The sequence below is a fragment of the Mytilus galloprovincialis genome, chromosome 1, assembly GCF_965363235.1.
Source record: "Mytilus galloprovincialis chromosome 1, xbMytGall1.hap1.1, whole genome shotgun sequence".
NCBI classification, from domain to species: Eukaryota; Metazoa; Mollusca; class Bivalvia; order Mytilida; family Mytilidae; genus Mytilus; species Mytilus galloprovincialis.
Window position 1 is genome coordinate 54,817,971 of NC_134838.1, and position 25,428 is coordinate 54,843,398.

At 32.9% G+C, this 25,428-nt stretch overlaps 1 protein-coding gene across 1 annotated transcript in view; it reads right to left on the reverse strand.

Moving 5' to 3' along the window:
- Positions 1–10,377, reverse strand: part of LOC143078995 (uncharacterized) — a 47,984-nt gene extending 37,607 nt beyond the window's left edge. The window contains exons 1-5 of the mRNA XM_076254088.1: positions 10,253–10,377; positions 8,972–9,022; positions 2,999–3,159; positions 1,304–1,552; positions 760–912 (exon numbers count right to left, since the gene is read on the reverse strand). Coding sequence (XP_076110203.1) covers positions 760–912; positions 1,304–1,552; positions 2,999–3,159; positions 8,972–9,022; positions 10,253–10,304 — 666 coding nt within the window. The 5' untranslated portion in view covers positions 10,305–10,377. The remainder of the gene's footprint in view (positions 1–759; positions 913–1,303; positions 1,553–2,998; positions 3,160–8,971; positions 9,023–10,252) is intronic.
- Positions 10,378–25,428: the final 15,051 nt, after the last annotated feature.

Below are 25,428 nucleotides of genomic sequence, written 5' to 3' on the forward strand. Positions count from 1 at the left end.
AGATAACTGCATCTGTAAGATAAGGGAGATACCTGCATCAGTAAGAGAATTAAACTAATGGTAATTGAATATTACTACTTGTTATATTAAAGAAAACAATGAAGGAGGTATGAAACAATTTAACCATAACATATAACTTGAGCCAGGGATTGTCTCAGAAAGGGGACGAAGTCTGTATAGATTAATGTTTTTTAATTCAAACATATTTTAACTTCAAAATCTGTTAAAAAAGAAACAGAAATTTCATAACGTTTCCGTTTTTGGTTTTGTTGTTACGGATTTTAGTTGTGACGTCATTTTAGTTATGACGTCATATTCATTCTAAACAAAGAATAATGTTTTTTTCATGTCAAAGAAAAATAAAAATAAAATTGATATTTTGCTCCTTCAGGCTATATTTTACTGGACTGATAAATATATATTTCACGCAAAGTCTCTTGACAAACGAGACCGGAAGAAGGAAGTAGATTTCTGCGCAAATGCGGGAATTAAAAAAAGTGACAATTTTGAGTTCATTAGTACAATGAAAATTTCAGGAAATTCCAGATTTATTTTGGATTTTTTTTTTATTGATTTTTCTACTGTTATAGGGGACATCGTCCCCTTATTAAATGAAAACTCATCTTATACTTGATTGCATATAGACAATAATTTATAAATTAATCCTTATAAAAATATGCCTTTTAATATTTACAGTCTATATGCAATCCAGAGCTAGATTTGAATAAATACAGTAAACCTATAATGATTCTGACTTACTGAAGGAATACTGTAAATTGTGGCCTGTGCAGACGTCTGGAAACCATGTCTATTTGAGCAGCTAACAAGATCTTTTGTTTTCTTCACCTTGACTGTTTGCCAACCTTCTTGTTTAATTCTGTATGTTGTTGGGCACTTTCCAGATACATCAGTCTGAAAAAAAAAGATAATGCAATTATCCATTTAATATTAAGTCAATGTGCAATTCATACCGATACTGATCTTTAGTTGGCTGCTAGAAGTATTAAGTGTGTGTATAAATTCGTCATAGATACTAGATTTAAAATTGTGTTGTCCTTTTGTATACTAACGACACTTGAATCAAAAGTGAAGTAAATAAAGCCAAATAAATACAATATAGATTTCAGTTGCACAATATACTTCCATTTGAAAACACAAAATTATTGTATAAAACAAAATTCAAAAACATTTATATATATGTTCAATTATAGAAAAGGTTAAAGCAGCTGGCTGAATAAAACCTCTATAGAATTAATTGCCTTTTTTTCAAATCAACAGAAAAAGGTCATCTTTTTTAAATTACCTCTGTGACTTCTGTATCCATGTCCAGAGAGTCCATACTGTTCTGGAATGCGGACAGTATACCTCTTTTGAAGTTGAGACTCCAATCAGAATCACCATCTTCAGGACACAATTCCTCAACAACTCCATCTTGGAATGAAAATCTTAAGGAATTACCTTCCAATTCTCTCTGGAATTCAGTTCTTTGAGGATGTTGTTTGAATTGACGTGGGTAGTCAGGGTCAGATCCAAGAATGTTGGAATTTTTAACCTGAAAAATTTGAATGTTGTTTTACTGTTCAGAAATATGTAAGAAATGTTTGTTTGAAATACAGTCAAGTTATGGAAATTTTAAATGGAAATGAAGACAGGATTAACAATAATGCTCCTGTTTCTTTATATGATAAGAGCATTGTTAAAGTTTGTTAGAGACACAAATATTATAAAACAAAATGAGAAAATACAAATATTTTCATTAAAAGAATTCAAAGTATTTAGTTAGAATTATCAGATCAGTGCCAGGGTGTCCTGGTTCCAGCTTGAAAAGGCATTAATTTATATTTAAATATTTAAAAACACACCTTGTAGTAACATTTTTTATCTTTAAAGTGGATGGAATATGCAATCAGACAATGAAATTGTTAGAATCTCACCTCAACTAAAGCCTTATTGGAATGCAGTTATTTGTTCTTTATTAAAATATGCAAGTATGATATGATAATCAACAAAACAACTATATGTATCTATCAAAAGACTTAACTACAAGGATGTAAACAAAAAATTCAGGTCATGTTCAGCCTTCAACATTCAAAACAGATATTTTTCATGGCTGATCATTGGATTGACATTTATTTATGAACCTCATCATGATCAGCTGATATCTAGCCTTGACCTTAATCTTCGAACCTGATAAATACTTAAATAAACATAGCTTTATTCCAGATTTATCCCTCATATATTTGTAATTTCAATATAAAAAAAGAAATTGTTCATCATAAAAATACATATACAAGATGTACATTTTATACTTAGGTTAAAAGAAAATTGAAATAAGCATAAGATTTAGGTATAGATCTAGATGACACCATTTAGAATGAAATGGGTGAGGAATTTTCATATTTTTTCAAAGACAGGCTGAGGCTCTTATCAAATCCTCCACCTTCCATTGATGGGCATATATAATATCTAAGAAATATTTTTCACAGCATTTTAAATTTTACATTGATATATCCTTGTCGCATGGGTTTTACTACTAGTAAGAAAGCATTGCGACGTCACAATTTCCATTGAAAAAGCATGCATAGAACTTCATATGACATACAAAAAACATATGATCTTATGAATCTTATCATAAATATGTGCCTTTAAATTCTCTTTTTCTCATTTCTACTAAATTTAAATCATTTAGATTTTTTTAAGTCCAAATTTATTATATATTGTAAGAAAATTTCTTACATCAAAGACAAAGTCAACAATTTATGTGTTACATATTTGTTTTTCTTTCATTTTTTTTATATGAATAAGGCCGCTATTTTTCTCGTTTAAACTGTTTTACATTGTCTTATCGGGGCCTTTTGTAGCTGACTATGCGGTATGGGCTTTGCTCATTGTTGAAGGCCGTACAGTGACCTATAGTTGTTAATGTCTGTGTCATTTTGGTCTCTTGTGGACAGTTGTCTTATTGGCAATTATACCACATCTTCTTTTTTATACTTACTGTCAGAAGAAATTCACATTTTGATAAAATTTCTATTTCAGCTGTAGCAGTAATTTTAATACCACCCTGTTCCTCGGTAGATCCTTGTATTCCAGTTTTTGTTTCTGCTTCATATGAGTATTCATATATAGAACCAGCACGGTAACCAAATTTATTTTTACCTAAAAAAACAAAACAATGGATATCATATTACTTTTGTGTACTGATACAATATTTCCTTTACAGCCAATTTCATTGAGTGTGTAGGGAAGGGTAAAATCCTTGGTTAGCTTGCTTGTTAGCTGAACTGTGAAGTCATTATTATGTTAGGTAAACTACCCTTCTTTAAGAGTAGACTAGTCCGACAGACAACCAATCTATCTGTCTGTAGGACTAGACTACTTCGAAAGGAATGTAGTATACCTTACCTAATAATGAAATCATGGTTCAGCTAACAAGCAAGCTAACCAATGATTCTACCTTTTCCTACACACTCAATCGAATTTGCTTTAAAAAATACATTTATATACAATAATAATATCCATAATACTGAAATCCAATGGCCAAGGTTTTCTCTTTTCTTCATGTATTTAATAGCCAAAGAGCTTTTGTTGTTGTCATACATGTTCTACATTAAATGTGGTAAGGGCATGCCTCCCCTTTGTTGTGATCTGTCGTTATATAGATTATTTATGTTTATTAATCTGTTCTTGCTCATTACAACACATTCATACATTTAGAATTAAGCAGTTTTGAGTGATATAGTGTTTCATCTTGATTTCAGTTTTATATACTAGTAATCTTGGTTTCCAGGGTACATCCATGGTATTTGAAACAGGGTGCATTTTTCCAGAGTAACTGAATATAGACCGATGATGTAAGGCATTTATTTGCCAGAGACCACTACCCCACTCATTTCTGTCACTTTGACACACAAAAGAATGGGGGAAAATATTTCATATAAAACCAGGTGCTCCGCAGGGCGCAGCTTTATACGACCGCAGAGGTCGATCCCTGAACAGTTGGGGCAGGTATGGACAAAACATTTAAGCGTGATACAGCTCTGAATTTGGATTGTGATCAAATTTTTGACATTATATGGGTTTTTTACACAAAACAAATGTCAAGATTTTACAAATCAATTAAAGATTTCTTCTTCAAACTTATTTAAATCTAAAATTAAATAGTTGACACAGCATAGGTTTCTGACACAGAATGAATGTGGTCTAATGAACTTAAAATTTGTTTGCCTTTGAGCAATTCACTATGCTGTTGAATATTAATCCTGTCAAAAAAATGTTTGAAGAAATTTTCTTTTTATTTATGAAATCTGAAATGAGAACAAGTATGGACACAACTTTTAAGCTAAAAATATTTTAGATAAGATAAGGAAAAAAAACTTCATCAGCAACATTTTATATTGGTAAAATTCCAATGAAGTTATTTACATAAAGTTATTGGCAAATAAAAATAGAAAATGACATCATAGTCATGTCTGGCAAATGTCCAACATACATTATCTAAAAACATTTTAGATAAGATAAGGAAAAAAAGCTTCATCAGCAACATTTTATATTGGCAAATTTCCAATGAAGTTATTTACATAAAGTTATTGGCAAATAAAAATAGAAAATGACATCATAGTCATGTCTGGCAAATTTCAAATTTTCTATCAACTACTATTATATACAAAGAAAGATAACTCCAATTGAAAATTAATTGCTATTGCACAATATTGTGCAATTAGATATTTCTTGCTATTGTGCAATACTGTGCAATTGAAAATTTTTTGCTATTGCACAATACTTGATATGGACCAACTTGAAAACTGGGCCCATAATCAAAAATCAAAGTACATGTTTAGATAAAGCATATCAAATAAGCCCAATAATTTAATTTTTGTTAAAATCAAACTTAGTTTAATTTTGGACCCTTTGGACCTTAATGTAGACCAATTTGAAAACTGGACCAAAAATTAAGAATCTACATACACAGTTAGATTTGGCATATCAAAGAACCCATTTATTCAATTTTTGATGAAATCAAACAAAGTTTAATTTTGGACCCCCATTTGGACCAACTTGAAAACTAGGCCAATAATTAAAAATCTAAGTACATTTTTAAATTCAGCATATCAAAGAACCCCAAGGATTCAATTTTTGTCAAAATCAAACTAAGTTTAATTTTGGACCCTTTGGACCTTAATGTAGACCAATTTGAAAACGGGACCAAAAATTAAGAATCTACATACATAGTTAGATTCGGCATATCAAAAAACCCCAATTATTCAATTTTTGATGAAATCACACAAAGTTCAATTTTGGACCCTTTGGGCCCCTTATTCCTAAACTGTTGGGACCAAAACTCCCAAAATCAAACCCAACCTTCCTTTTATGGTCATAAACCTTGTGTTTAAATTTCATAGATTTCTATTTACTTATACTAAAGTTATGGTGCAAAAACCAAAAATAATGCTTATTTGGGCCCCTTTTTGGCCCCTAATTCATAAACTGTTGTGACCTCAACTCCAAAAATCAATCCCAACCATCCTTTTGTGGTCATAAACCTTGTGTTTAAATTTCATTGATTTCTATTTACTTATACTTAAGTTATTGTGCGAAAACCAAGAATAATGCTTATTTGGGCCCTTTTTTGGCCCTTAATTCCTAAACTGTTGGAACCAAAACTCCCAAAATCAATCCCAACCGTCCTTTTGTGGTCATAAACCTTGTGTCAAAATTTCATAGATTTCTATTCACTTAAACTAAAGTTATAGTGCGAAAACCAAGGAAATGCTTATTTGGGCCCTTTTTGGCCCCTAATTCCTAAAATGTTGGGACCAAAACTCCCAAAATCAATCCCAACCTTCCTTTTGTGGTCATAAACCTTGTGTTAAAATTTCATTGATTTCTATTCACTTTTACCAAAGTTAGAGTGCGAAAACTAAAAGTATTCGGACGACGACGACGACGACGCAAGACGCAAGACGACGCAGGACGACGACGCCAACGTGATAGCAATATATGACCAAAAAATTTTAATTTTTGCGGTCGTATAAAAATTCATCAACTTTCATTCATTAAAAAATAAATATTTTGATAAATACATCTAATAGTTGGATCTCCTGTAGTTGGTGATCAAAATACTGGTATACTAGTATTGTACACAATACTGGTATACAAATTAGTATTGTGCACAATACTGGTATACAAATTTTGTACCAGTATTGTATTCAAGTATTGTACCAGTATTGTGGTTTTTTTTTAAATAAACAATACATCAGTATACATGTAGGTACAACAAAATGTATTGGTAATTAATCTTTTATTAAAGGTGTCACATACAGTCTTCACAATGAACTGTTAAATATACAGGCCCAGAGCTCAATTTTTAAAATTTTATCGTTAGATTCTGATGGCCTGTAGATATGATTTTTACAGCGGCCTGAGAGGAATTTTACAAGCCTGGGCTGTCACTCAGCGTGAAGACTGCACATATATATGCAGAATGATATTAAAATATGACATGACAATTTAATATTGAATGATTGTATGTTTTACTGATGATGCCTTTGATGGTACACTGATTTTAATCAAAGAAAGTTTTAAATTTTCTGATGTACCATCAGCATTGGTATTGTTTATTTATTCTTTAGATGGAATTTCTACAACCCCTCCCCAATTCCTATATCGATATACATGTATTCAGTCTGTGGACTTTCTCTTACGCTTACTAGATTACAAGCTTTTTCAGATAGCACATATGTGGCTCTCTTACTCAAGGAATTGTATATTTAAATATACAATTCCTTGTCTTACCGCAGCTAACTGTAGGAGTGCTTGTCTAGTATAAGTATTTGAGTATTTGTACCAGTAGATATATATCTGCTACAAATTATATTGTCCATGGTTCTGAATCAACTGCTTAAACTACCCGTAACATTCATGTAGACAGACAAGTTAATTTGATTATAATCAAGTTCCCGTATTAATTCAACATGTATTGAATAGAAATAGAAAACGAACAAACCCAGGGCAAAAACATGTGTGGTGCGAACGTGTAGGGTGCAAACATATAGTGATTAACATTTGTACTAAAAAAAAAACCAGAAAAATATATGTAAAAGGATGTTTGTGCTGAAACAGCGTTGGATAATTCAAAGCAATGGCCTATATATGTACTATTTACGTGCATGAAGTTGTTGTATGTGCCGATTTTCATTTCGTTCTTTTAATCTTTCAACATTTAGGCATATAGAGGATCATCGATGGAGACAAGAGGAAAGGGGACAGATACGTTGTGAACGTCGTCCAGTTTTGAGCACGTTTTGAGCCAGAGTTGGGTGATCATGTAAACTGTTGAACATTTCAGTCCTCTGTGTGCGGTTTTATTAGAGTTTTATTCTAATTTTGGGACATAAAACAAAAGGACTAATTTGTGTCATCGGAGCGCTATATATTCTAGTTTCAGCAGGGACACAACGATCCCCACCGAAAATGCCACGTAGGCATGTTCGGGAATCAGACAGTTTAAAGCGTGAGCATTATAATTGCAAGATTTTATTTAGAATACTTTAAATTGCTTTTTTGCTGTTTTTTTTTTTTAATCAAACCATAAAAGTATAACAAGTATTATATTGTTACTATAATACTTTAATGATAAAATAAAATTAAAAGATTTTTATGTGCCTCATTACATTAAAAATCATAAAACACAAAGGATTCATAAGCCGAAAATCTGAAGCCGATATCAAAATCTGAGATAACTATAAAATCTCGGTTATAATGGATAAACATTGTTAGTTCTTTAGCCGAAGGATAAACACCAAAGAAAGGACTTTATACCAACTATCAGTTTGTTGTGTGATATTAATCATATTTCATAAATCAAAGTCCCAATTTTGGCTTGCGTAATTTATCTCTTTAAAAAAAAACAAAGCACTCATAAGTTTACCAATGTAAATAGGTGCACTTGATAATTTCAAGTTGAACATCAATTGGTGCAATTTAACTATATTTCCGTTGCATATTGTTTTATTATACAATGTTCGATTGCATATAATATATATTTTATGACATCTTCATCCGAACTATTATCAGTTTTTGAAAGAGCGGTATCTCCCAAGTCCTTTTTCTTCTTTTCTATCTTTCACAAGCTCACGGATCAACCTAGCTACTATCTGAATATTGGGGAAATAACATTATTTGCCATTCAAAGTGCAGAACTCAAAGCCGCTCCTTTTCAAAAGGAGTGGTTACTTGCAATACAGTCAAAGGCCGGCAGAACTCAAAACCGCATTTCTTCAGAAGGAATGGACTCAATATTCAAAGGGAGTGGTTGCTTGCAATACAGATGAAGAACAGAACCCCAAAACCGCTTCTCTTCAAAAGGAATGGTTGTTACCAATACAGTTATATAACAGAACACAAAACCGCACCTCTTCAAAGGGAGTGGTTGCTTGAAATATGTAGTCAACTGAGAGCAGAACACAAAACCGCACCTCTTCAAAGGGAGTGGTTGCTTGAAATATGTAGTCAACTGAGAGCAGAACCCAAAACCGCACCTCTTTAAAAGGAGTGTGTGTTTGCAATACAGTCAAAGGGCAGAACCCAAAACCGCATCTTTTCAAAAGGAGTGTGTGTTTGCAATACAGTCAAAGGGCAGAACCCAAAACAGCACCTATTCAAACGGAGTGTTTGTTTGCAATACAATTAAAGGGCAGAACCCAAAACCGCACCTCTTCAAACGGAGTGTTTGTTTGCAATACGGTCAAAGGGCAGAATCCAAAACCTCACCTCCTTTAAAGGAGTGTGTGTTTGGGCAGAACCCAAAACCGCACCTCTTCAAAAGGAGTGTTTGTTTGCAGTATAGTCAAAAGGCAGAACCCAAAACTACACCTCTTCAAAAGGGGTAGTTGCTTGCAATACAGTCAAGGGATATCTTGAAGATTTGGTACCAGGAGATTTTATAAGCATTATACTGATATATACTTACTTGTACACTGAGTGGCACATTGTGTGTTTGAATTGAGATTCTTAACAGGTCCTGAAACAAGATGTTATTGACATTAAATTGAATCATGATACCTAATTATGTACTTGATGGTACTTTTCATTTCCGATATAAACATCTCAAGTTTATATTCTAGGTTAAGTAAGAACACGACGTAAAGTAAAGTACATGTATGGTACAAAGTCCACAGTGTGTTAATTAAGCATAATTATTACAAAGAAAAAAATGTATTATAGTTCAAAGTACATTGCCGTTTCACCTACATCAACGATTGCTTCTAGAAATTTTATATAAGTTTAAACAAGCCAAAGGTGCAACACCAGAGGAAACAAATAAAGATACTCATACAATACGTGATTTCTAAAGATGCAGTTGAAGTGGTTCAACAATTCATGTTTGTTTTCCCGGATTTTTGGTGCATTCGTCCTGGTTCAGTATTTTTTGTAGTGTTTTGTGGACTCAGTTGTTTGTCTTTTCGTTTGTTTATTGTTCTTTTATAGTACTATTTGTGCTTCGTCTATTTATGCTTATTATTTCATTCTGGGTATTTTCATATTTTGTTCTCTCGACTGACTGTGACAAAACCATACGGACTCACCAAATTTTGATAAAGGACACTTCTCCTAAGAATTTTTGAAAACGCGACTAATTCGGTTGTTTTATGAGCAGCTTCAAAAGTTTAAACCCGATACAGCTTAGTGAAAACCTTTTATGTACGAACAAAGTCAATGTAAACAGATATATAAATAGAACTGACATATTCAATAAATTCAATTTAAAAGATGGTATGAAATATAAAACACAAGTTTTGTAAACGTGACTGCGTATATCAAATTCAACGCAGGTTGACTCGTCTCTGTTGACAACATAAACAATTTGACATATGCTTATATGTTCACAACATTTCAAATGACATTTGAAAACAAAAACATGCCTTTGTTTTTAAACTGCCATATTCGTTTATACATGTATACTAAAGAGGTAAATTTTCAGTGATCATACAAATTAATTAAATTAAAATAAAAATAAAACCAACATTTACATAAAATTAGGTTTAAAGTGATATCTTCCTTTTGTATTTGGACATAATGACAAACTAGTCTATATGCCCTTCTTATGTCGTTTGCTTTCTGTCTGCTTGAAATGTATCCCACACTCTCTTATTCTGTTATTAGCTTATTGTAGCAATGCGAGCATTTCTTGTTGTCTTGACTGATATTTAACTTCTTATAATATGGTAAATGTAAACGAAATTAGTCTTACCTGATAAAGCACTGACCACTAAGACACTAATCACGGCTAAGCGTAATTCCATGATTATTGTCCAAGTCCAACAATATGGACAGTTGCGCTGATAAACTTTTACTAACTCTGAAGTTGTTTGCGCAGTTTCATATTTATATACAAAGGGTCATAGTACTAAGTCCAATACATGTTAATCCATTGATGTTGTATGACACACGATGATTGCAATTAAGGCCAATTGAATATTTTGAATTGCTTTCCGGATCATGCTGTATTATCTTGGTACTAGATAACACATTTTTGGGAAATAGATATAAAAAAAATACGCTGTCATCAACAATTTTTAAAACATTTTTGTGGACGAAATTATTGACATTGGAAAAGGACTTTTACTTCAAACTTAATTGAATATGACGAACAAAGATATACTAACTGGACAACACAAGGCCATACCGTACGACCGGCATAACCACAAGGCAGATAATGCTAAATTGTAAACTTAAAAAGACTACAAAATATAATGTTTTCTAGTATAAATCGCACAAAAACATTAAATGTTGCCAGAACTATACGGCCTATAATTGCAAACATCCCGGCACTGCCTATTTAATATGCTATGGTAAATTTTTGTATTCTTGTCTTTCATTTTTGCGAACGTGCTTTGTCTATATGCTTTTTTGTGTTTTTTGTTGACATATATTTGTTTATTTTTATAGTGATTAAGATTACAACACAATGTTGACTGTTGTACCACTATTTTTGACATTTTTACCTATTATGTATGTTTGTTGGTGATTAAGATAAAACAATGTTGACTGCTGTACCCTTATTTTTGAAATTTTTAACTATTATGTGTGTTTGTATAGGTCACACATCGTTGTCAATATAATGGAATTTTAAGCGACTGTCATAACAGTGAAAGGTTTGGCTAGCTATAAAACCAGGTTAAATCCACTGTTTTCTACATAAGGAGGTGTCTATACCAAGTCAGGAGTTGTTATCCATTCGTTTAATGCTTGGGCATTTGATCTTGTCAAATTGTCAAAACCGCCGTAAGGACAATACGTTTTAGGGGGGGGGGGGGCAATACCTTTTTGTGTTAACCTGTTATGACCCTTTCCAAGGTGTTGTTAACTTTATCTGAGATCATTTTAAGATGTTAACAGTTTTCAACCCACTTTGTTTTTTTTTGTTATCAGCATTTTTGCATTTTTTGTTAGGTGTTGTTAACATGTTAACATGTTAACGGAACCCCTATTGCCCCCTTTCCCCCTCGTTTAGGGTATCAGTTTTTGAATTTCGGTTTAAAAGTAACCAACTTGGCATAACACAACAAAGAGGTAGGGACAATTTGTCGGCAATTTGTTTCATTCGATAAGATAGGTAAATCATGTTTTAAATAGCCCGATAGATGCTATTTATAGTACATAAAAATACGTCACATCATTTATGTTCATACCTTGAACAGGTATTCCTACAAAAACAAGGCCATGACTATTGATTTTTTAATATTGATTTTATTTTATTATTAACATCCTTTATGCAAGGTGCCATACCATGTAACTTCTCAAGGAGCCAAGTAATATCGAACTAATTAAAATCGTGATTTTCTCATTCTGAATATGTATATCTGTTACACAGTATTTGTCCTGGTCTTTTAAGGCTTTATCGTCTATAAGATTAGACAAGAAAATACATGTACATGTATATATTTTAACCGGAGAACATCTTACATCAGTTGGTCATAGATCACCCTGTGTTACTACTTCATGTTGTGTTGCCTTTTCTGTAATTTTAACAAATCGGCCCTTCGTTGTGATACAGATGCAACAGCTTCTTGATGTTTTACCTACAATCACGATTTGTAGTGTAATTGATTTGTTCTGTTATGTTGTTTTATTTTTCTGATGAGTTATGTACCCGTGTATAGACGGTGGTAAAAATTTCAGTACTAGTATCTTTACAGTTTGTGATTTGGCGACAAAATTGTTGTTAACTGCATTTGTTACATATAATACCATGTTCAAAAAAGGTTTCGACGAAATGTGTTTTGTTGTTATGAAAATTGTATACAATGGCCTTATTTTAAGTTATGTGTATATTACACCCGCAACATGTAGGCTTAATTTCTATAGAATTAATTCTCGTGTTATTGGTTATGTACAGGCACCTACATCAGTTTGACGGCAGTTGTCCCTTGGATATATGTAATAACGTAAACACATGAATAGAAAGTAATTCAAGAGTATGGACAGTCATAGGATTGCACACAATAAGCGATACATTGTTTTTTCTTTGATACACGTAAAATTATTTACTAGTACACTAACTGAATAGTCAAAATGAACCAAAATGACTCTATGAATCAAGCAAACAACCGAAAACATATGATAGAAACTTTAAAATTTAATATAACAACACAAAAAAATGCAAAAGTTCTGAGCGAGGTTCGAACCCTTTCTTCAAAACCGTCATTTATTAGTAGTTCTGTGCTCTACTGGTTGAGCTACGGCGATTCTTATCATTATTACTCTTATTTAGAAGCTATATTGGTACAATTTATCGATGTTACAATTTTTTCTTTAAAAAGTTGTTTTTTATGTAATAAGGACACACTAAACCAATTTCATTTTTGAAGTAAAAAGTAGTATGAATAACAACAGTCATAAAAAGCAAAACTTTTCTTTGGTTTGAAATGTCCTTCTTGGGGGATTCCCTGTTTTTTCCACAGAAAAACATCCGAAAATCCGGATATTGGACTTTCATCCTTTTTTAGGGTTAAATTAACTATTGATCACACATATCATACTATATGTAAATCGAGATATTGATCAAAAAGCATTTTTATTTTTGGTTTTTATAGGAAATTTTACTCTGTTGGCACTTTTTGAAATTGGCCCTTCTGTGAAAAAAATCCTCGGCATATTGGCCCTACCTCTTTTCAAGAAACTGAAACTGACGAAAGGCTTAGTAATATTAAAATTCAATGAAAAAAAGCTCTTGAACAAAATGACAACGTTTTCATGAAATAATGTGATATTCTGAACTGCCCAAATCAGCAATTATATACAACTATTGAAGTTAAGTAATGAAATTCATTTTTCTAAATCAAGAAACTGACCCCCTGGGAACGTTGGTTCCTCTCGTTGTTTTTTTTATTGTGGTTCATGTTGCTCAATCATAAATAAATTAGTTAAGTGTTTGTCTCCTCGTCGATAATCCATTAGACATGGTGTTCCTCCTGCTTTTCTTTAACTTTTATGCTTTTTTTTTAATATATATATATACATTCTCCCCTTTTAACGATAGAGTGCAATCTTTATTGTATAAAATACTTGACTGTTTGAGATAGGCCTAATTTATTTAGTTTCATAGTTTTTCGGGCAATATTTTATGTAGTTATATCTTGATGTGCAGTTGTAAGGGTTTATTTCTTCCTCTGTGATATTTTATCCTGAGGATAATTTGTCCCGGGAATTTTTTTCCAGGCATGGTATTTCACAGGTTGATTTTTTCCAGAGGAGTGAAAATCTATCTGTGTTATGCGGATAGTATGTACCGGTATATATTTGCCGTACTATATTTCACAGAACCGTGTGAAATAGAGTCCCATTAACTACTATGTAGGTTACTCACAATCAATATATACCTGACTATAATAATAAAATGTTTCACAAAGGTAGACTAAATTTGCATAATTTATCAAAGGGAGTTAATTATGAGCAATTTATATTTTAAAGACATTAATATAAATATATTTCTGAATCTATTTTATAATGAAATTTTTCTTTGAATCTTATTTTTTATATATTCATTTATATAAAAAGATGACTTACAACTTGATTTAATAAGACAGATAACATTTCACAGGTAAAAACTATCCAGCTGTTAAACATGCTTTTGTTCCAATATATTGTTATGCTATGATTTATCTGATTTCCATATACATGTAATCAACAACTACATCTCTGTCCCCAGACAAAACTATTTATATAGTTAAAAATATCATCATAATCAAATTCTTCTATTATTGTTAACAGTAGTAATGCAACTATATTTCTACCTTACTTTTAAATTTATATTTGTACTGAGATCTGAAAACAACTCACTTTTACATGAATTTCACTAACCTTATTTAATCATGATATTATTTTCACAATTACGATCTTTGAAATTACTTCTGGTTTTCTTCCCTATGTTTCATAATAATTTTCTTTTTAAAAGGATGATATTGACTTAAATATTTCAGGAAATTTTTTCAAGGATAATTTGTGAAATTATTTCCCATTATAATACATTTTTTTTTAACAATTTCGCTTTGTTTCAAATACACTATTATCATTTCATAGTATTTTTAAAGGATATTTTTTTTCTAATAACTATTCAATAAGTTAACTACCCAGATAGAATTTCACGGCAAAGGAAAAAATATCCCAGGGAAATATTTTCCTCCGGATAAAAAAATAACAACAACTACTGTGACATTTTTTCCTCCGGATCAAATTTCACCCGGATATAATTTTGCTTTACACAGTCCTGTCCATCGGAAGTGATCTTTACATATTCACTTCTCTTATAAAGGCTGCTGTAGTGGCCTGAACATATAACGTTACCAATGTCTGTGCAGCTGTCTTGCCGAAATAAGATACTATAGTTGTTGCTTGGACTGGTTTTTTTTAATTATTTACTGTACATATTGAACTGCTGTTTAGTTGATAACTGTACAATGGGGAGTTACAAACAAGTTAACTAACAAACTCTAAGGAATTCCTTGTCAAATGGCAAAATCAAAATCTCAAACAAATCTAACGAATGGAAAACAACTGTCATATTCCTAACTTGTAGGCATTTCCTTATATATAAAATGGTGAATTATTTAAGGGACGACATCAAAAGTTCAATGAAGAATAAAAAACTTAATTCACATAGTTTTTTCACTGACCCCCCCCCCCCCCCCCCCCCCTTAACTTAATTTGGGAAAAATAGATTGACCAATAGGGATATACGTAAAATCGATTTTAGATTAACAAAACTTGCAGCAATGTTGACCCCCCACCCCCAAACTATTTGATTTAAGTTTGTTATCCTACATCGATCTTTTGATGTCGTCCCTAAGCTGATAGACAGATAAAAGATAGATGAATGCTCTGAAAAAAATCCAACCTATACCTTACATTGATCAATATACAAACAATGTGCGATAATCTAAAAGGGCACGTATTTCAATTTTAGAAAAGGGAAGGTGTATACAGTTTCTGTATACTAATAGTGTTTCTATTGTGACCATATTTCTTTTATCATTTACGCCGCGTAACTCTTTCAATGATAACTGCCGGGAGGACCTAGCGGATTTTGCTTATCAGGGGTGTGGAAATGCTATGCCCGACTCGCCCGACTCGTACATTTTAACACCAGGACAAGTAATTATTTTTATCTTGGTTGCCCGTGGACAAGTAAAATAATATACAAGACAAAGTTCAAATTCAGCAAAAATATAGGATTAATTTCAAAACGTATAAAGATGTTTAATTTATGTAAAAGAAACCAATAATCAGCGAGTAAAAACATATATTTAAAAGTATAAACATCAATGTTCATGACGATAAATATTACATAACTCCGGAAATAGATCGATTACCAAAATGAGTAAAAATAAGTATGCAAACCCGAGTCGCGTAATATTGAGTTCGTGGTCTAGTGGTTAAGACCGATGGCTACAGTGCTGAAGGTCCCGAGTTCGATTCTCACTCGGGGTGCTAAAAATATCAGTACATCAGAAGGGTAATTTTCACCCTCTCACACACATCTCTGGTACCCAGACCGGAGTTTAAACTAGAATGGGTACTTTGGGGGCCTCGGTTGTTCAAAGTTGTCCCCTACTTTGACCTGGAGATCAATCTTCTGATATCTCTCTGGTTCGTCTGTTTCCACCGAGTGGCCCGGTGGTTCTCTCCGAGTACTCCGGCTTCCTCCACCATAATAACAGACTTCCCGGTGTCCTACACGCTCCCTTGGGCGGTGTTGGGTGGGGATTGTTCTGGTGGTGGGATAATATTGTAAAGGACACATCTCCATTAATCCTTAGGGAGTGTACATGGATCCGCTGTACCCTTGCAGTCAATCAAGGGGTGCGTCTAAATTGGCGGAATCTCGAGTACATACATACATACATTGGCTTTGTCCATTGACCCGGGATCGTCGATTATTCACCGGAAGTGTCATTTCTTAAGAGTTTGAATCGAGATTCAGATTGATGAATACTTTTAAAATAAAACATCGGGCAAGCAAGACAATAAGAATGACGAGTCTAGTCGAAAGCATGAAACGCAAACGGAGATGGTCAAGGTGTATATGAAAAAAATACGGAAGCGAGAATATCAGACATCGTGAATATCAGATTACCCCTTGGAAAGAAATTCAGATAATAAGTTTTGTTTTTGTCTTATTTATAGATCAAAGGCAACCTTATGTGTTGTCTAAGTGGTAAATAGAAGTGTTCAACTACCAAGAAAAAACCAAGTGTGTCAGTTGATAGAAATAATTAATTAATCTATTATTTAGTTTCCATTTCACTCACTATCCTCTAAATTTAGTATATGTAGTGTACCTACTGGCTACAATTTTTATTAAAAAACAATGCTGCAAACTTGTCCTTTACATGTCATTTCATTTAGTTGATTTGCTTTTGAGTTTCTGTACCATTGATGTAATAAAACAATTTCCAACATTCCTAAATTTTTACACATATCAGTGGCGGATCCAGAAATTTTCATAAGTGGGGGCCCACTGACTGACCTAAGAGGGGGCCCGCTCCGGTCACGCTTCAGTGGTTCCCTATATAAGCAACCAAATTTTTTTCCAAAAAGGGGGGGGCCGGGCCCTCTGCCCCCCCCCCTAAATCCGCCTCTGCATATAAACCAATTGATTTCACTTATTTGTTTGGGATGCAAAACCGTGCTTAGAATCATATATTAGCTAACAATAAAATACTACAATATTTTTTTGGACCATCAGGGCAAGTAACTTTTTTTTCCGGACAAGTAAAATTTACAGTTTTACTTGCCCAGGGACAAGTGCTCACAACAAATATTTCCACACCCCTGCTTATACAAACCCATCGCATCTATATGTGCCTGTCCCTAGTCAGGAGCCTGCAATTCAATGGTTGTTGTTCGTTGCTGTACATCGCATTTATTTTTCGTTTATTTTGTTGTGCATCAATCAGGCCGTTAGTCTTCTCTCTAGTTTGAATTGTTAAACATTTGTGATTTCGGGGCCTTTTCATGCTTATTGTGTGATATGTGTTTTGCTCATTGTTGAGGGCCTTATTGTGACCTATTGTTGTTAACTTCTATATATATGTGATTTGGTCTCTGATGGAGAAATGTCATATTGGCAGTCATACCTCATCCTCATTTTTTGAAAATTTATTTCTCATCAACAGAAAAAGAAACACAATGATAATCTTGTCTTTTTTGTAATATTTATTTTGATGAAGAAATGAGTGATTTTTCCCTTGAAATCAATGCATTTGTGTAGATGTTTTGAATTAGGGTTGCTTAACTCATTCATTTCTTATGGGTTATATTTCCAGGGCCGTAACTACATTGAGGCAAATGAGGCAAATGCCTCATGTTGAAAACTTTAAAAAAAAAAAAAAAAAACTGAAACAAAAAAATTGTCTTCATATCAAATTGTGTTCACGGAAAGTGTCTTGCAAAAAAGAAAGTTCTCTTCACTCTCTGCTGTCGTCCCTGCATGTTTTTCGTGATCCATATTTCTATTTTACTTTTAGTTTTGTTTTCAGAGTTGATGGTCTATTGTTTGTTATTATGTGTCCCGGGTTTGTCTTTTGTTCATTTATTGTCCTACTTTGTGACGATAGTCTGAGGGTTAATTTCCATTTGTAAACGTGTGGTTTTGCAATGTTGCATGTTAACCGATGTCCAGACATTGTGCGACAAAAATATTTTAAGAATATACGATGCTACTGGACACAGAAAAAACTGGTCGTTTCTGCATGGGGCATTGAACTTGATATCAAAGATACAAAACTGAATCTTTTTGTAGATAAAACTAAACAGCTGACATGGTTTAAATTAAAGTAAGACGACCAATTCATCGGTATCAAATCATCTATAAAAATAACCATCACTGTATAGCTATATGACCTTTTACATTGAAGGATTAAACTTGCATTAAGTCTTGTTAAGACCCTTTAACAGAAAATAAAGGAATATGGAGAAAACGTACACGGGAACTTATCTCACACAAAGTCAATGCATAGAAAAAATACAAATGACCAATGTTCAAAGTTTTTATTCCTGTTCTTCATCTTGGTAGTAGACGGAGGGTCTTCAACAATAAAAGAATCATTAATACCGTAAAACAAGGTCAAGATGGTTCTTAGTGTCGACTTAGGCAGTACTAGTACTTAAAGTATATTACTGCACTGTCACTATGTTTAAATCTAGTCATTATAAAATCACCAAAGTCTAAGCACAATACAAAACAAGAACAGACAGACAGACCCGGTTTTTATGACCATGAGACTTACGATTTTTGCTTTATCCTACATATCGGTCTGCTAATGATGTTGTCCCCGTAAAACCTAAAAGTCCCAAATTACAATGAATCTACGTTTTTGCTTTGAGACCAGCATATTGTCGGAGAAAAATGACTAAAATATTAATTGCGTTTCAATGTTAGAAAGAGTCTGGGAAACGCTCAGAATGCATGATTTTGCACTATTTTTCTCAAAGCTTCTGGGGGTCCTAAGCGGCCCCCAGACCCCCCCCCCCCCGACCCCTCGCCGAAAAAAATTCGCCTCGTTACGCTCGGCATATATATTTTGCCTCACTATTAACAGAGGCTAGTTACGGCCCTGATTTCAAAAGATTGCAAATTATGTAATGAACATTTAATTGCACATGGAAAGGTTTCACCGAAGTGTTAAGCAGGGAGTGTATTCGACTGTGGAGTCATCGATTGGTCGTTTTATGCCTTGTCTTACTATTTGGTAACATCGACATAGAACAATGATTACAATTACATGTATTATATTTATATCGTAGTTTTAAAAAAGACATTCTACTTCTTTAACAAGCATATGCAATTTCAAGGCTACAATATCGCACATTTTAATCTTATATATACATTACAATCTGAAATTTTTACATGTTAAATACTTGATATCACCTACGAAGCTTGATACCGAACGAGGCGAGGCCAGCATTTCGTGACCTAACAGATGAATTATTTGTTCTACCGACTATTATACTACACTTAAAACTGACATAATATTTTTTTTCATCTAAGTTTTGTCATAAAATTATCACTCGGGTATATAGCAAAATACTAGTAATTGCGTCGGAATATTCAGTTATATAAATACAAAATCTGGTAAGTCCCTTGATCGATATTCGAATGTAGCCTGTGACCTGGGAAGATAAAAAAAAGTTATGTTAACGATATGCTGTGTTGCATGTTCCTATGCATAGATGTTTATAAATAGGCCCCGAAACTACAAATCACGCATATATGTCCTATGTGCATTATGATATCGAAGTGCATGTACGTAATATTGAAGGCCAGAAGATATATAAACACTTTTGAACAATTAAACGGGTCAATGACCGATTAAGCGTTTGATTAATTTTTCACAGTTGAAACTATTTCAGTTTCAAGACATATTAACCGAAAGTAAATTATACGCAAATTGAACCTCACTTATAATAACAGTAACAGATATTGGCCATGTTCTTCATTTATTTATTAATTAATTTATTTTTTTGGGGGGGGGGGGGGAGAAGGGGGTTTGTTTAACTTTCTCAGTAAAAAACCAAAATCCACACGAAATAATGAGTATAAACGGTACAAATTTCACTGCACCAAATGTGCATTTCGACAATTATGTCTCTTCAGTGGTGCTCGAGGCCAAAAACATTTGAAAATCCAGAACCTACTTTGAAGAGATAATCAGCCAAAAGGACCTAAAGTGTAGAAAAAACAGGACATGTGAGAAAAATTGGTTAATCAAGGTGCTACGAGCTCATGTATCTGATTTATCCCATAAGAAGCTTGTCTTCAAGTTATTAATCTTCAAAACAAAGTTTCTTCTTCATCTTTCCCCACATATGTTGTCTGATGCAATTCTAAGAAACCGCAATCCCAAACGTTAAAGATAAGATTTTTTAAAGAATATAAGATAAGAATTGTATCAATCTAATCAAAAACCCATAAAGGGCATCAATTTACAACATACAATCTTATGCACAATATGATTGTAATATGTAAGTGAGTTTACACCATTCAATAGGGGTGCAAAAATCGATCGGACAATAGCTATACGTCGGGCCGGCTGGGTCTAGGGAAACGAATGCTATTTAGTTTTCAATGGCATTGGATTTAACTGCGTTTTGGGTTTAAAATGTTTAACTGGGGGTTTCGCTCAAACATGGAAGACTTATATGTTATCATTAATGGTTATAATTGTAAATCGACCTTGATATTTTTATTATGTCAACGAAGTCCGTATGCACCCTGTCCCAGTACAAGTATCTTTATATTACTGTTCACTCTCTCCTACAATGTTCTTTCTCAATTTAGTCTTTCCCTCGATGTTAACAAAGGTTTTCAGAATAAAAATTATTTAATACTGTAGACATTAATATGTGTTGTTATATTGATTAAAAAGAACCAAACGAGACACACACATTTGAAACAAAATACATATAAAGGTCGGGGTGTACAGGACACAAAAATTCTCTGAAAATACGATGTCTTTATTGTATGACTTTATGTTGACACATGTGTTTGATTAATCCTCAAATAATAGCCCTTCGCTTCGCTCTCACCCCATATGGAAATTACTGACCCCATATATACCGTATTAGGTCACTAGCACATTATGTAAATAATAATATCCTACAGTGCATGCCAATGCTGTCTTTTATTTTTCGGGGGTAACTTGTTATGCCTTTTTTTTATAACCAATCCACATGGTATTGAAGGGCCGTATATAGGTATGCAGGGACACTATTTGTATTAAAAACAGGAATCCTTCAAAACTGATGCTTTTCCCCTACACTGAATTATAACATTCATGAATGTTCCCATAAATCACAGATTGTAATTCATTTCCCAACCTAATACAGAAATAAGACTGTATGAGTGCCAATGAAACAACTCTCCAGCCAAGTCACAATTTGTAAAAGAAAACCATTATATGTCAAAGTACAGTCTTAAACACGTAGACTTGGGTCACTCCAAACAGCAAGCTATAAAGGGTCCCAAAAAGGACAATAGTGTAAAACCATTCAAATATTTGAATGGTTTTACATGTAAATATAGATGATCTTTTGCTTATAGTTTCTAAGAAACAGGTTTAACCAAGAAAACTAAATATTGACCAATGAACCATGAAAATGAGGTCAAGATGAACCATGCCAGGCAGACATGTACAGGTTAACTGTTACAATCCTTCCATACAATAAATATATTTGACCTATTGCTTAGTTTAAAAAAAAAAAGACCAAAACAAAAAAACTCAACACAGAGCAATGAACCTTGAAAATGGGGTCAAGGTCAAATAAAAAACCTGCAAGACTGTCATGTTCATCATAAAATATTTCCATACACCAAATATAGTTGACACATTGTGTATAGTATTATGAAAAACAGACCAAAACTCAAAAACTTAACTTTGACCACTGAACTATGACAATAAGGTCTAGGTCAGATGACAGTTGGCAGTTGGACATGTACACCTTACAATCCTTCCATACACCAAATATACTAGACCTATTGCTTATAGTATCTGAGATATGGGCTAGACCACCAAAACTTTACCTTGTTTACTTATCCAGGAAATGAGGTTGAGATCAAGTGATTACTGTCTGACAGTCATGAGGACCTTGCAAGGTACGCACATACCAAATATAGTTACAAAAATGTATTATATTACTCATAATAAGAGAGAAATTAACATTAAAAAAAACTTAACTTTTTTTTAAGTAGTCACTAAACCATGAAAATGAGGTCAAGGACAATGGACATGTGACTGACAGAAACTGTGTAACAGAAAGCAGCTATATACAAAGTATGAAGCATCCAGGGCTTCCACCTTCTAAAATATAAAGCGTTTAAGAAGTTAGCTAACGATGCCGCCACCACCACCGCCGGATCACTATCCCTATATTGAGCTTTCTGCAAGCTCGACAAAAAATAGAATACAGTAATAATTTTGAATAATATAAAACAACAATCACTTAACATTAGGTTCCTGACCTAGATCAGATGCAAACAAATGAAGCGGGTTTAACAGTTTTAATAGGTAACAACCTTCACCACTACCTGAAACAATAGAGTAACATCACAACATAGAAAGACACACTATAAAATATAAAAGACAGGTCAACACAACTATACACAAGAACATCAAGAAGATCTGTAAGTAAGGTTGAAATTAGCAATTATTACATACATAGGCAGGTGCAGGGGATGGGCTTGGGGGCCTATCGCCCCTATTTTGTGGGGAAAATTTGGTTGATTGTTTAGGGAATTACTAAAGCATGACAGGACACGAATTAGAAATTTCAATTAAAAAGAATGTGTTCATGTTTGTTTGCCCATTTGTTGAAAACACTTCCTGTTGTCAAGAGTTCTGACTTACTGTTGATATCAAACCACTATAAGGGGAATGAATAAGTGTAATGCTTAATATTTATGTCACTGCCTATTTGTAGTTAAATTTGTAATTTAAAGAATATATGGCAGTTAGCGAGGGGGTTGCACACTTTTTGCATGTCCAAAATATGGGGGTTAAAAGTGGAGGTTTGGGATCTGGGAAAAAGAAATAATTATAAAGCAGGATTTGGGTAATGAGAACCTCTTGTGTCAACCCCTCTAGACTATACGGGACATTTGACTATTGTTGATTATTCTGTCTTATTGGATTTTATTCAGCTTCTACTTTATTCAAATGCATATCATTTCAACTTGAAAGCAAGAAAGGGGTTGGGGAAAACTTAACATGGTATTTGTTATACGTCAATTCTTTAATCATAATGAATTATGTATTGCATAAATATATTTACAGCTAACAATTTGTATTGCACAAACATATTTACAGCTGACAATCCTAATATCATTTGTTATCATTGAGAACAGTGAACTTGAAAACAACAGCTCATCATTATTAATATAATACAAGATATGATATCTTGACAGGATAACCGCTATCTACATATTTCATTTATCTTTCATAATCTGCTTTTAACAAACTTACATAACCTATAAAAAGGTCCTCTTTTGAACCCTTGTTTATTAAAACCAACATTATCCTTTACTGTTTGTCTGGAATTGAGATTTTTTACCCTAGTTACCAAGTACTGGGAAAGTTTTCATAATTTGCATATCTGACCCATATATGGGATCATTAGATAACTTCAATCATCATTTATTCAAACATTACATAATGAAGGATCATTTTAGCAGTGTAATTTTATTTTTTCAGGAGCTTTAAAGAATCTTTATTAGAGGGATGTCTCCCCCACCCCCTCATTTTAATGTGTGTGTTTTTAGTAATGACATCGTCAGTGGTTGTCTTTACTCATATCTTAGTGTTTTATACGGTTAACTTAATGCATTTTTTTTTACTGTAGGGTGGAACTTGTATCAACAATTCAGGACATAATGTTGTTGATGTGTTAAGCTGTTTTCTTGAGGTCTTTTCTGATTTTATTGTGTTTTTTTGTTGTTGTATGAACACTCATTTGCAAATATAAGGAATGTTTTTTTTTTTAGAATTGAGTATATGATGATCATGCATATCTATCAAAACTGTATTAAACTTTAGATATTTTCTTGTAAAGTGATTAATATGGCTCTTGGAAGACAAACATGGGTATACTGTAAAGAATATCATATAAATACCATAATGCTTTCAAACTTTAAAATGTTTTTTTTTTGTTTTTGTTTTTTTCAATAATAAAAAATCACAAAAAAATTAGAAAAAATCATCTTATGACAGATTAAATTCCCCAGCAATCAAGGTATGTATTAACGACCTTAGCTCAAAAATAAGTATCCCTCATATCTGAACAAAGGTATGCATCAGTGATATTTGCATAAAGGTGAAATGTATTAGTGATATCTCCTGGAAGGATACAAGTATCAGAGATCTCTAGTGGTGGGAGGAATGTCCAAATGACCAATATTCTAAGGTATAGTTTGCCACGGTGAAAAAACTGACGATCTATGTGGGCAATATAGATGCCAAATCATCAACAAAGTCCCCAGCCCGAAAAAAATAAAATAAAATAAAAAATTTAAAATCAAGATTGCCGGAAATCACTCCTAAACAAGGATGAAAATTTTTGGCTTGAAAAAATAAAGTACTTTCATGATTCCATTTGCTTCTTCATAGCTTATTTACTCCTGAACCATTTATGGCATTTATTCAAGATTTTTCTTTAAATAAAAATAACCCTTTTCAAGATTTACCTTTATCAGTTATTCTCATAGTTTCTAAATCTATCAAATGAGTATTAAGAAAAGTTAGTTATAATTTATGTCAATACCATAGAACTGACTAATAAGCTGATGATATCCCAGAGGATTATCAGTCCACCAGAAGCAGTTTAGACCAGTTTTTATATAGGAAAATAACACTTTAAGATTACAAATGTATGTTGCACCCAAAGCACTTTCTGGATAAACCTTCATCAGGAATGCTCTTACCAAACAAACTTAAAGCCAAGGATGTACTAGTATTGTTATACTTTAGGAGCTGAATGACCTAAAAGGGACCTTAAAAGCTCAGTCAATTTCATCAAATTCATCAAAAGACTAGGTAAACTTTTCTGATGGAGTTAAGCTTTCCCTGCAGCAATAAATATAAAGTGTTTCACCTTATCCTGTACTTATAAATTCAAGTCAATTTCTGAAGATATCAGGGTTCACATTTGACTGCTGAAATAAAGTAAAATCACAGACATGACAGACATTTTGATTTTAAGGAGGTGTCGTTTGATTGCCAATGAAACAATTAACATAAAAACAATAGACACAACACATCAAAAATAAGAGTACTGGTAGTTACTGAAAGCTAGTTTGAAACCAACTACAAATAATAAACAAATCATTTTCTCCCACACATAAGAAAAAATCAAGGACTTACTCTTGAAAGTTAA